The sequence below is a fragment of the Petaurus breviceps genome, unplaced genomic scaffold (assembly GCF_028583685.1).
Source record: "Petaurus breviceps papuanus isolate PSGF00001 unplaced genomic scaffold, PetGlider_PUasm1.0 90601, whole genome shotgun sequence".
Classification (NCBI taxonomy): Eukaryota; Metazoa; Chordata; class Mammalia; order Diprotodontia; family Petauridae; genus Petaurus; species Petaurus breviceps.
The window spans coordinates 3,152,855-3,167,025 of record NW_027187282.1 but is presented as its reverse complement, the minus strand read 5'-3'; the positions used below and the strand labels follow the sequence as shown (position 1 = coordinate 3,167,025).

The 14,171-nt window shown below is 42.7% G+C and overlaps 1 protein-coding gene and 1 pseudogene across 1 annotated transcript in view; one reads left to right on the top strand and one right to left on the bottom strand.

Moving 5' to 3' along the window:
• Positions 1-14,165, bottom strand: part of GAB3 (GRB2 associated binding protein 3) — a 168,954-nt gene extending 154,789 nt beyond the window's left edge. The window contains exon 1 of the mRNA XM_069063754.1: positions 13,936-14,165. Coding sequence (XP_068919855.1) covers positions 13,936-14,007 — 72 coding nt within the window. The 5' untranslated portion in view covers positions 14,008-14,165. The remainder of the gene's footprint in view (positions 1-13,935) is intronic.
• On the top strand, positions 1,486-7,028 carry LOC138142632 (small ribosomal subunit protein uS19 pseudogene; annotated as a pseudogene).
• Positions 14,166-14,171: the final 6 nt, after the last annotated feature.

Here is a 14,171-nt window from a genome sequence, read left to right as displayed (position 1 = left end):
AATAACCATATGAAAAATGCTCTAAATCACTAATAATAAGAGAAATATAAATTAAAATAACTCTGGAGTACCACCTCACACCCATCAGATTGGCAAAGATGACATTCTGGAAAGCAATTTGAATCTATTACCAAGAAGCTATTAAACTGTGCATATCCTTTGAACCAGCAATACTGAGAGTAGGTCTATGTCCAAAGAGATCAGAGAAAGAGGAAGTGTGCAAAATTTATAATAGCTCATTTTGTGGTAGCAAAGAATTGGAAACCAAGGAAGAGCCCATCAATTTGGGAACAGTGGAACAAGTTATAGTAATATGAATATAGTAGAACATTAGAATATAATGTAAAAAGAATAATTTCAGAAAAACCTGTAAAGACTTGTATGAGCTGATGCAAAGTGAAGTGAGTAGAACCAGGAGAATAATTCATGTAATAATGATGTAAAGACAAACAACTTTGAAGCACTTAGCAACTACAACTATGATTAATACAATGGCCAACCCCATTTCCAGAGGAGTCATGATGAAACATGTTACTCACCTTCAGATAGAGAGCTCGTGGACTCAGTGCAGATTGAAGCTTATGGGTTGTTTGGTTTGGTTTGGACATGGCTAATGTGGATATTTGTTTTGGTTGACTACACACATTTGTAATGAGCTTTGTTTGGTTTTTGCTATCTCAGTGGGTATATAGGAAGGGGAGGTAAGAAGGAAAGAATTTGGACTTGAGAACAAAATTGAATTTTAAAAAGATACAAAGAAATTATTTTGATGAAGAGGAAATTGAGAGTTGTCTAAAGAGGCTGACTGATACAGATACACAGAGAACTCATTGACCAATTTAGATTTTTAAAGGGCACAAATGAGATGGAAGCAAGAATAGGTAATGGTGGATGAATAAAAAACAATGGCATGCCATAGTTCTACAAAAATAATATCAGAAATGTTCAAACTCAGAAGAAGCAGAGACTAATAAATCTAAAGGCACACAAAAAAGGTGACATTTTTGTTTGTTTAAAGCTCTATTGGGGAAAAGATGTGCTTTATAGCATCCATATATTAGCTACTGTACATAACAAATACATTTGAAAGAGCTGGTCTAAACGATGCCATCAGGAAGATGGATGATTGAAAAACATGGGTTGGTCACGTAGCAAGAATGAGGTGCACAGCCCAAGAGCTCCCCTGATATCCTTATGACATTAGTAGGAAGGAAGGAAGACCCCTAGAATTTCAGATGACTCCCCCCGCCATGGCATCCTTACAGGACGACATAGACAAGAGTTACATAGGATTGGAAGGTAGAAATGAGTTATGAGCAGCATCATTGTGTAATAAGAACTTGAGAACTGACTGGCATTCTTGGATTTCTAGTGTGGCAATACAAACATTCTCTTTTGTTTCTGAGAGTGATTTGAACTATTAGGATTTTTGAGCCAGAAGGCAAACTTGAGTCATAGGTATGAGTTAAAAAAAAGATATACATGGGAGATTAGCTGAGATGACAGATTAGAAGGAAGGGAAACAACCAAACTCTCCTCAATAAGCATTTGATGGTGCACATCTTCTGCCTAAGCTTCAGGCCCCTGAGGAAAGAGAAGTGAGGCAGAGTTTTCCATAGAGGAGCATCCAGAGGGAAGAGAAGAGGAGAAATGGGGACCTCTCATATGACCATATGCCTTCCACCTTTTGTTGCACATATCTCACTAGGAAGAGGAGTGATATCTTCTACTTACTTCATGATTAACAAATCCCACCTGGTCATACCCTATACATCCCAGTGATTCTGAACTCCTGAGGGTCATCATCTAAACCTCATTCCCACCCCCCACAATTCAATTCCTTATTTCCATCCCCCTCAAAATAGTGACACCAAAGTTACAGCTAAATACTATTCACTCATTCTACTGTGCCCTCTATAATGGTTGTTCCATAAACAACAAATTTCTCTTCATCCTAAACCCTTTACTCTCCCAGGTTTTCCATCTTCTGGCTCTCACTGAGACCTGGCTCCCCTCAGGTGAAACAACCTCCTTGGCCACCCTTTCAAGCACTGGGTTTACTTTCACTCATTCCCTTCTACTCACTAGTCAAGACTGGGAAACTGGAATAGTTTTTGATCCTCACTACCACTTTCAAGTTTCCTCCCTACCACCATTACTCAGTAAGCTGTCCTCCTTTGAGTTCCATACAATCCACATCTTCCACCTAATCAAAATCCTGGCAGCTGTTATCTACCCACCTCCAGAATACTCACTTCCTTTCCAAATGAGTTCAGTACCTGGCTTACAGTCTTTCCTCCCCCAAACCCTGCCCTCATACTAGGGGACCTCAACATGCCTACTGATACTATCTTAAACCCCTAACATCCCACTTCCTCAACCTACTGCTTTCCCATCTCTAACCTTGCTTTTTTGTCCACACCTTGATTTTCAGTTGTTGCCATAGTTCAGGTTCACATAAGAGTTATCAACAACCACTATAAAGGACTGGAGATATTGGAAGACAATATTGCAGAAAGCAAAAGGTATAAATTTACAGCTAAGAATAACTTACTCAGTAAAACTAAATATAATCCTAAAAGGGGAGGTGGATGCAGAATGTGGAATGGATCTTTAATGAAATAGAAGACTTCAAAGTATTTATGATAAAAAGACCAGAGCTAAATAGAAACTTTGAAACACAGACACAGGAGTCAAGAGAAGTATAAAAGGGCAAACATCAGCAAACAATAATAAGGTAGTAAACAAAGATGAAGTATTTACATTTTAATATGGGAAGATGATATGAGTCCCCTCAGAACCTTATCATTATCAGAAGATATAAAGGGAGTATAAAAATACAGAGAAAGGTTCTGGGAGTGTTTTTAATGTTTTGATCATCTTTAAAAGAAGAAAGGAAGGGAAAAGAAATATGTTGGGGGAGGGGGAGAGATGAAAAGTAGGGGAAATTACCTCACATAATTTGGATGTGCAAGCAGAAGACTATACACAAAAGGAGGAAGGGGTGAGGTGAGTGGGTGACACTTAAACCTCACTTTTATCTAATCTGGCCAAGGAGGAAAGAATACTCCCACATGATTGAGTAAAAATTTATTTCATTTAGCAAGGAAACAGAATGGAAAGGGAAAAGGAAAAGAATGATAAGAGAAAGGATGGATTAAAGGAAGTATTAGTCCTAGGTAAAATAAACTCTAACTATGGAGGGCAGGTAAAGAAGAGGGGTTTAAAAGGAAAGAAAGGATAAGAACCTGTGAATGGGCTCTGGTCAATCACAAGAGAAGAGGGATGAGAGCAGAAGAAAATTGCATCAAATCGGGAGCATTGATGCTAAACGCACTCCTCTCTCACCATGCTCATCTATTTTTAAAAAATTGTTGATATTTTCTGTTTCTTATGTCACCATAATTATCACATGTGTCTTTCCCCTACCCCATCCCTAAGAGCCATACCACAAAACAAATAGGATTTTTTGAAGAGGAAAAAAGAAGTTATTTACACTGAAAAGGTCCAAAAATATATGTAGTGTGTAACACCTGTGGACCTCCTGCCTCCACAAAGGGGTAAGTTAGGGGTGTCTTCTCATACCTCTTCATTCAAATCCCGTTCAATCTTTATAATTTTGTTATATTCATTTTTCTTTTTTTTTGGTGTGTTGCTGTTCTTTACATTTACATTGTTGTCATTATCATGTAGATTGTTTTCTTGGCTATTCTTATTTCACACTGTATCAGTCCATATAGATCTTTCCATGCTCTCTGTATTTATCATACACATCATTTCTTATAGAACAGTAACATTACATTACATTCACATACCACAATTTATTTAGGTATTCCCCAATTGAAAGGCATCTACTTTGTTTCTAATTCTTAGCTCTCATATAAAGTGCCACTATACATATTTTGGAGAATTTAAAGACTTCTTACCAGTGGCTTCCTTGGATTATAAACTCAGTAATAGAGACTTTGGCTCAAAAGGAATAGGTATTTTAGTCACTTGATTTGTATAATTCCACATTGCTTTCTGAAATGGTTATACCACTTCACAGGTCCACCAACAATGTATTAGTGTGCCTATCTTTCCATAACCCCTCCAACAGATGACTGTTGCCATTTTTGTCATTTCCCCCCAATTTGCAGTGTGTGAGGGAGTCACACACATCCTTAGGGATGTTCTGATTTGTGTTTCTCTTATTATTAATGATTTGGAGGATTTTTTTCATGTGACTGTTAATATTTTGCAATTCTTTTTTTGAGAACTAGTTGTACATATCTTTTGACCATTTATCTATTAGAAAATGGCTATTAAGATCTTTTCCTGACATTAGACAAGATGGCAGAAGTGGAGCAGAAGAAGAAGCAAACTTTCTGGAACTTCACCTACTGTGGCATGGACCTGGATCAGCTGCTGGACATTTCCTGTGAACAGCTCAAGCAGTTGTACAGTGCTCAACAGTGACCATAACTCAATAGAGGTCTGAGGCGCAAAAAGCATTCCCTCCTGAAGCACCTGAGGAAGGCCAAGAAGGAAGTACCCCCCATGGAAAAGACCGAGATAGTGAAGACACACCTTCAAGACATGATCATCCTGCCCAAGATGGTGGGAAGTATGGTGGGTGTCTATAACAGCAAGACCTTCAATCAGGTAGAAATTAAGCCCGAGATAATTGGACACTACCTGGGTAAATTCTCTATCACCTAAAAGCCTGTAAAACGTGGCCAGAGGGGTAGTGGAGCCACTCACTCCTCTCATTTCATCCCTCTCAAGTAACCTGGATCTTAACAATAAAAACAAGGAAGCTCTTTTTAAAAAAAGAAGAAGAAAATGGCTATTCACCTTATATATTTATTAATTGTTTATATGTTTTGGATGTCGAGACCAATTTTATCAAAGAAATTGAATACAGAGATTTTTTTTCTCCACTCAACCACTTCCCTTCTTATTCCATATGCATTAATGTTGTCGTGCAGAAGCTTCTTTTAAAAAAAGAGGGAAGAGAGAAACTCTGAATGAAGTAATTGCTAACCAGGATTCCAAGAGACTCATGATAAAACATTTTACCAACCTCCTGACAAAGAATTTATGGACCCAGGATGTATAGTGAGACATTTTTGGAATGTAGTCAATGTGTGAATTTGTGTTGTTTGACTACACATATTTATTACACAGATTTTGTTTTTCCTTCTTTTTCTATGGGAATGAGGAAAGGTAGTTGTTTAGTCATTTTTCAATTCTGTCCAACTCTTTGTGATGCCATCTGGGGTACTCTTGGCAAAGACACTGGAGTGGTTTGTCATTTTCTTCTCTGGCTCATTCTACAGATGAGGAACTGAGGCAAACAGGGTGAAGTGACTTGCCCAAGATCACACAGGTAGTAAGTGTCTAAGGCCAAATTTGAACTTAGGTCTTCCTGACTCCATACTTTCACTCTACCCACTGCACCACCTAGCTGTCTACAGAAAAGGTAGATTTTTTGTTATTTGAAAAAATAAATAACTAAAGTGATGTTTAAAAACTATTCGCATAGTCTTCAAGAGAGCAGAGTAAAAGGAAGAAGCAAGAAACTACAGGAGCCGAGCAGCAGTGACAGTGGGGGAGACAGAGTCCTTAGCACTACCTCTATGTTTAACTGGAGAAAAGCAGGATCAAGGGAGCAATGAGTGAAGAGCCAAAGAAAAGAGATAAAAGGAGAGACTGAAGCAGCCTCTTCAGTAACAAGTGCTATTAGACACTCTTTGCCCCTTTTTAAAGGTTTCTTTTATCCTGATTTTGTTCCATAAGTAAAGAAAACTGGGGTTAGTCATGAAGGTTTGTATTAAAGGTCATGCTGAGAAAAGGAAAATGGAGGAAGCCACTTAGAAATATGTGAAATGCAAATTAATACAGAGAGGCAAACTTTTACCTAAATGTTAGGAATCTTCCTAATTGTGGACTCTGAGCTATTGTGAGTGTATTTAGAACTTTTCATCTTCTGTAAATGCCACAAAATAGCAGAGAATGGAACTAGGGGGACTTAATAGCATTATATTGCCCTAAAAGCTAGCTAAATGCTACATGATACATTGAATCTCCAAAGAGGAGAGGAGCAGGAAAGAGAGGTAGTGACCAAAGAAAAAAAATCACACCCTAAGCCACGTCCCCACGGAGATAGACAAGGCCTGGGAAAGATTGAACTTCCCCCCTTTTAGGAAGGGAAGGAGCAGAAAGTACTGAGTGCCAACTTGCCAACTCTACCCTGCACAACAACCAATCATTGGTGTTACAATCATAAGAATCAGAGAGATTACAGTTTAATTTCATTGAGTACTGGTGAAAAGGAGATCAAAGATCATTGCTCAAGGTGGGTAGGATGGTGAACACTGACTTTGTTTCTGTTTTCTCTGCCAAGGAGAATGACTTTGCACTGGAAATGATGGTAGGTCTAACTCAAGGTAAATAAGGATATAATTGCCCTTGATAAATTCAGATCACTAGGTCCAGACAAAATACAACCAAAAGAAGCAGAGAATGTACTGTCACTGTTTGTGAACTTTTCTGAAAGATCATGAAGAATGGGAGAAGGCCCTATAAAAGAGAAAATGTTGTTCTGATATTCCACAAAGGGAATAGAGTGATGTCTGCAAATCGCCTTGGCTTTCACTCATGGCAAAATTCAAGAATGTATTACTAAAGGGATGGTTAGTGAACAGCTAGAAAAAGAAATGGTAATCACAGGGTCATAGACTTTGAGCTGGAAGGCACCTGAGAGGTCACCAAGTCCAACTCTCTCATTTTGCAGATAAAGAAATTGAAACCCAGAGGAAGGGGATGATATTGCCAAGGGGGTAGGTCCAGTCTAGAGCCTCTGGCTCCAAACCCAGCACACTTTCCAGTCCACCACCACCACAAGTCCCATCAATATTTATATCCAGCTGAATCCAATTCAACAAGCATTCATTAGGTTCCTATGTGCAAGGCACTGGGGTTACAAAGACCCCCCCCCCAAAAAAATCCCCTTACTTTGAGGAACTCACAGAATCACAAAATTTGAGAGGTGGGAGAGGACCAAGCTGTTATCTGAAATCCCCTCCCCACGCTGCTAACTCCTTCCCTCTCCCCTCTGATTGGAGGACTGGAGGGTGGAGCCCCACGTTCCTCTCAAAACTTTCCCATAGACAAGAGAAGAAATGGTCCATCCACAGACTCCACTTTCCATCCGCAGCTCTGTTTGCTTTCAACTCCACAGAATAAAGTACCTGCCTGTGGCACCCTCTAGGGCCCCCCAGCTTCCTTAAAGTGCCTAGACAACAGGGACTATCTTTCTTTTTCTTATTTGCATCCCCAATGCTCAGTATAATTGCCTGCCACATAGTAGGCACTTAGTAAATGTTTATTGTATTGTATTCCAAGTGGGAGCAGGGAATGAGTCAGTCCAAATCTTTCTCAAAACAAAGATAAAACCATCAGACAATTTTGGACATCAAAGTTGTTTTGTTACTAGATAAATGAGCAATGTCTACACAAGGGTCCAAAACAAAAGTCTCAGACCAAAGCTATCCCTTCACACTTAGCAAAGGCTTCAGGATTCTCTGGGAAAAAAACCCTTCATTTGAATAAATAAGTGGATAAATAAACTTTGAAGTTTGAAAATAGAAAAGTCCAAGAGGTTTCCAAGCCCAGTGAAATAGGGAGTGAGCAAATGAACATTTCCAGGGATTGGCCTTCATTGCTGTCTCCAGAAATTCATCTTCTTGCAAGATCACATCAACTCAAAAACTCTCATCTCCTGGATATCCCCTGCCCCTGGAGACCCTCCCTAGCTCCCTCCCTCTGATTGGAGAAGGGGGAGGAGGGACCTCAGAATGCCACCCAGGTCTTCCATTTAAGGAAAGAGCCCAGGGCAGCCACTTCATTGGTTCCCACCAAGCTGAAGGAGCGCATCAGGTCCCCCTGCCTTTTCAGCTTTTTCCTCCACTTTGTCCAATTTTAGACAATGTGCTCACCTGATAATGCCTTAAAAAAAAACAACTGCATCTTATTTCTCTAGAACTTAATCTGAACATGTCTCAGCCTACTGGTTTATCACAGCTCCCCCTGCTCCAACTCATTCCTTGTTTTTCTTGGAGAAAACAGGGCTGGCTATAAGTCAGGTTAAATGTAAGCTCTCATTTAACACATGGAGACTGCTGGGTATGTATGCCTCACTTGGCCTTGGATAAGACGCCCCACCCCTTCGTGTTCTAAGGGATCTCAGGGATCTCATGGCCTCATCTACACAAACAAGTAGCCCCTCTACAAACTTCCCACTGGACTTCCTGTTCATCCAACCTGCACTCCCTCTTTCCAGTTCAAAGGCCATTCAAAGCCAGCAAAGACGCTCAGGCAGTATCCCAATGGCCCATTGGAAGCAGAGGCAGCACTCCTGTTGTTCTGCCACTACCAGTTGTTTTCAGCTCATTGCTATCGTGTAGTTTTCACCATTAATAGGGTGATCCCAACATTCTTAGAGGACTGGACCAGGCTTTGAGTTTTATTTCTAGATTTTTCTTGTTATCTTTTGTTCTGACATCACTTAGGTATCTTCCCCGTCCTTCCCTGTATTCCTCCCCCGGTCTCAAGCAGCCATCCTTTATAACAAATAATTTTAAAAGCTTAGCAAAACCAATCAACATGCTAAAAAATCATCTGAAGTTAGATGTAGTGTTCCATTCCAGCTTCACACACAAACATACATCCTCTCCAGTGTTTCTTTGAGCCAACTTTGTTCTTTGGGCCACGTGTTTGTATTCAGCCTGCCCTGTCACCTACCCTACATTCCATCTCCTATCTAGTTTAATAAGTGTTTAACACAGTGCCTGGCTCAGAGCAGGTGCTTAGTAAATGTTCAAAGAATTCCCTGTACGTTCTATCTCTTTTTAGACAACTCCCTCATTTTCTTCCTTGTCAGAATTCTTTTTCTTTATATCTTTAGAGTTTCATTCTTGAGAGTTCCCCATTCCTTCCGGCAGAACTTATGCTAGAGAATCATAAGCTATGCCCATCTTTTCTCTTGGACCCATTAGAAATTGACTCTCAAGGACGACTAGGTAGCACAGTAAATAGAGCACTGGCCCTGGAGTCAGGAGGATCTGAGTTCAAATCCAGCCTCAGATACTTGACACTCACTAGCTGTGTGACCTTGGACAAGTCACTTAACCCCAATTGCCCTGCCTTCCCCCTCCAAAAAGCAAAAAAAAAAATTTAAAAAGGAAAAATAAAAAATCTGCTCTCCCCAAACTGAAGGTGCATGAAAATTTCTGCCTACTGTTTTCGTTAAGGGTTAGTTCTAATTAATTGATTCTTAAAGTCCTTTCCAGCTCTAAAATCTATGACCTTCTGAATGTAAACTTGGCCAATACAAGACATCCTTCTAGTGGTGAAAAAAAATGAACTAAAGAGTTCATACAGAATTGTGAAAACAAGCTAATGAAGAAATAATCATTTGGTTTTTCTGTTTTCCAGCACAGTATCTAGAAACATATTTTAGCGAAAGGCAAGGATGACCCATACCTATATGAACGTACATTTTTTACTTGCAAACAGTGAGTGGATCGGTGACCTTTATAGAAGAAAACCACGGCTCCTCAGTCATGGGCTAAGGTCTGGGCTTTGTTTTTATTCAGCACACCCGGAAAGTAGCATTGTGCCAAGGCATCCTTGAGAGGGACCCTGCTGTCCCTTAGAGCCTTCAAAAGCAAAGTTGACACTTAGCACACTCTCCCCTTAATTAATTTCAGACATTTCTAGGTACCTTTTATGTATGTGGCCCTGGCTTAGGGACTGAAGACATAAGAAGCAAAAGGAAATAGTCCCTGCTCTAGGAAGCTTATATTTTCCCGAGGTGATACCTGGTATTCACAGACAAGTCTACATCAAAGAAATTAGGGAAGCAAAAAGCAGCAATAGCTGGGAGGGATCGGGGGAGAGGTGGAGGTGAGACTGATCCCCAAACTGAGCCCAGAAGGGACAAAGGCTTATTCCCTCCAGACCTGCCACCTAAAGTGAGGGGATTTGCATAACAATAGCAAAGAGGGGTTGCCAGAGGTCCATAGAAATCTGCATTTGCATATTATTGTGAAGGGCACAAGGAGTAAAAGATATCATCAAAGACACATAAGAACAGAAAATAAGCAGATGGGCTTCTACTGCATTGCTACCTCTAAAATGCTTCCAATCTCTCCCACCCTGTGTTGGATGGAAGTACTGTGGACGGAGGTTTTATTAGAGGACACGTTCAAGAAGTCCATAGCATGAGGAGGTGTTCAAGGTGGGGTTGTGCGCCATTGAAGGGAGTAGCCACCACCAACAAAGTGGATGGACACCAAACTATTGCAGCGCTGAAGGATGAACGTGTATTAGTAGATATACGTTTATGGCCTCAAAATCCCAAAGCCTGTCAGCTCAGATGAAAAGATCCTAAATAAGAATGGGAAAATGCCCATTGACTTTGCACTCAAGGGCCAACATCCTTCAATCTCAGTTGTCCTCCACTATAAAAATAAGGGAGCTAGACTCAATAATTTCCAAGATACCAACTGACTCAAAAACCTATAATGCACCAGGCAAATCGAGGCTGGAGATGAGAGCTGCCTTCCAGTATCTGACTGGCTGTCAAGTGGAATAAGAACTGAGATTGGTTCTGCTTGGTTCCAGGATAGACTGTAAGTTGCAGAGGCCAACTTCAGCTCCGTGAGAAGAGAAACTTGCCACCCAAAATGTGAAGACGGCTGCCTGAGGAGGTGGTGGCTACTCACTCCCGGGAGGCTTTGGAGCAGAAAGCACTTGGCCACTTGTCGCAGACATTGTAGTAAGATTGCTTATACAAGGTCAAGTTAGACCACAGAGCCTAGGAGCTCTTTTCCAACTATGAGAGCCTGAGATGCTGGGATGGCCATTAACTCCACTCTTGGACAGCCTAGCCCGACATATGGCACTGTCATCTCCACTGTGTGAATGAGAGCTTTCGGCCTTCCCTTCCCTTCTCCACATCCTGAGTCACTGAACTCATTTTATTGAGTCATTTAGTAATTAAACCCATGTGGGGCTCATGGGCAATCTTCGGGTGTCCCTGACGCTGTCTGTGTGGTTGGACAAAGACTACCCCACACTCACATGCTATAGATACGAAGAGAAAGATCTCCACCAGCCCCCTCGGAGCCAGGAAAAGGAAATGGTTCTCAAACATGTCAGCTTTCATCTGAACAAACAATCCGGAGCTACTAAAGGGTCCCTTCCAATGTCAGTCAGGAGACAGGGCCCCAGGCAGGGAAAGGAGGAGAGAGGGAGGCGAACTCACAGGCAGTTTCAGGTGCAGTCACCTAGAAATGTGTGTATGAGAAACAAAACCTCAGGGCTGCCTCACAAGGAGCACCCCATAGACTTTGTGGGCCTCGATCAAAGACCCCCGTTGTTTCTAGGTCCCCCCCTTTGAAGTGTTCGGTAAATGTGACTTATCGTTATTGTGTTTCTTATAGTCCTGGCAATAGGTGCAGCGGCTCAATTCAACGAGATTTGTGGTCATCCATGATAAAAAGCCCCTCCCTTCAGTCCCCCAGGCCAATGCTGCCCATTCCCCACCCCACCCCCACCTCGGCGTATTCAGTGAATCACATTGCATTATAATTGCATAGGTGACAGTCTCAATCCTGGGGCCCAGGGGAGTGAGAGAGGGCCAAGACCTTTGGAACAGATTTATACAGAAGGTCGACCCCTAACCAAAATAAACCACACTGTCCTGATAGCTATTTCTAGGTAACTCTCTGGAGGGAAGCTATAGCAGTTATTGTTCACATGGGAAAAATGTGGAGTGGAAATCAAGTCTTTGAAAACTGGCATGAAACTGCAAGGCCCTGGGATTTCAGTTCAAAGTGACCAGGTCACAGCACTGACAAAGCCTTGCTGGCCTGGTCAGAAGGTATATGTGTTCCCAAGAGCTTGTCTTATTACCTTCTACAGGCAAAGTCAACAGTAACTCATTTCACCAGGACACTGGTGTGGGGAGTAGGAATTGAGAAGAAATGATGGGAACAATTTGATTAATGACCTAATTCGAAACATGATCATTTAGATCAGGGATTCTTAAACTAGGGGTCATGAATTTATTAGTGGGGGGGGGAGGAAAAGAGAAAGAGAGAGAGAGAGAGAGAGAGATGAGATACAAAGAGGGAGGGAGGGGGGGAGATACAGAGGGAGAGAAAGAGAGGAGAGAGGGAAACAAAGAGAGGGAGAGATGGGGGAGAGAGAGTCAGAGAGAGATAAAGAGGGAGGGAGAGGAGAGAGATACAGAGGGAGAGAAATACAAAGAGGGAGGGGGAAGGAAGAGAGGGAGGGAGGGAGGGGAGAGAGAGATACAGAGAGAGGGAGAGAAATACAAAGAAAGGGGGGAAGGGAGAGAGAGAGACAGAGGGGGGAGAGAGAGATAACTATTTCAATACAAGTTGGTTTCCTTTGTAAGCCTATAGATTTTCCTTTATGCATTTAAAGGCTTGATTTGGAGTCCATAGGACTTCAGCAGACTGTCCAAAGGGTCTGTGACACAAAAAGGTTAAGAACCTCTGATTTAGATGGAAAATTTTCACAAGCCAAGCTTCGCTACTTCCTAGCTGTGTAATCTTCAGTAAGTGACTTCAGTCCTCTGCACCCCAGTTTCCTCTCCAATAAAATGAAAGGTTGGATCAGCTGACCTCCTAACTGCCCTCCAGATCTAGACCCTGAATTCACACAGCATCTTCCAGCCTCCTTCCAGTGGCCACGGCAAGAGAAGGAGGATGTGCATCATTTCTGTAGGGCTAAGCCCCTGCAGACATTGCCTCTAGAAGACTTTAGAAAGAGCTCTGAGGCATTATGGACCGAATGAAGCATTCTGAAGCTTACTGTCATTCCCTGTTTAAAACATTGTTTAAAGACCTCATACCTGGAAAGCCTGCCTTGACATACCTGCAAAAACACCTTCCCATGCAACAAAAGGCACTACCAAGAATGAAATGGGTTTGGCCCTTTGCCTCAAACTGGACTTTTATGCTTTCTATGTGCGCATAATCATTTCTGATATTCATATGGAGCCTTAACGTTGGCAAAAAGCTTGACATGGATGGTCTCCTGTAGGTTTCATGGCAGCCTTAGGAGGTAGTAGGGTCTACCAGCATCATTATCCCCATTTCACAGATGCTGAAACTGAGGCTGAGAGGTTGAGCAACTCCCACACCATCTATCAGTAGGAAAACTGGGCAGCAGAGGTGAGACCCAGGCCTCTTCGGGAGGCTTTTCCACTGTGCACCTGCTACTTCCCTTTAGGGCAGCAACCACATGCATCAATTTGACTTTCTGACGCTATGAAACTCCCTGCCAGGCCCCTGACCTGGCAATGCCTAACAACCACCACCACTGCCGCCACAACAACAACAGCCGAAGCAACAATAACAACAACAAAGACTGCTTAGCCATTTAAACCCCCTAGAGAGAGCACATGGAATAAGAGGCACAGGAGGCAAATGGGCACCTATCCAGCCTTGAGCTTTGCGCCAAGCCAGGTGCCAGCCCTAGCTTTGGCACTCCTGCCAGGGACCAGTGATGGCTCCACGGGCTCACCCAGGAAGAGCTGCTTTTTGCCTCTTCCAGAAACCCCGGGGATCTCAGGCCCCAGGGGATCTCAGGCCCCAGGGGAAGGGCAACAGAAACTGGGGTGTGGCTTATACCTAAACCGTTGCATAGGAGCCCAAGTGGCCAGCAAGAGGCTAGGAAGAGTCGTGGCGCCTCCCTTGGCCTGGCTGGGCATTGGGAGATGGCCTGACCCTTCATTTCCAGGTTTCTTGACCTTCTTTTCCCCAGACACGAGTCCCCTGCAGAAGTAGCCATGACCCCTGCTTGAAACCCTCCCAAACTGAAAATCCGACAAGTGAGTTAGCCATGGCTACTTACATATCTCTTGAGCTTCCTTTCAGGAGGCGACTTGATGAGCCAGCCGGTGCAAACCACATCGCCTGTGCTCATTGTCTTCACCTTGTCCTCTTGTCCTCCAAGTGGCCAGCCTCTCTGGCCTCCAGACTCAGCCTCCAGCCTCCAGCCTCCACTCCCTCGTTCACAGGAGAGGCGGAGGCGGAGGCGGAGTGGGAGGAGGAGGAGGAGACGGAGGAGGAGGGAGATGAGGAGCAGGA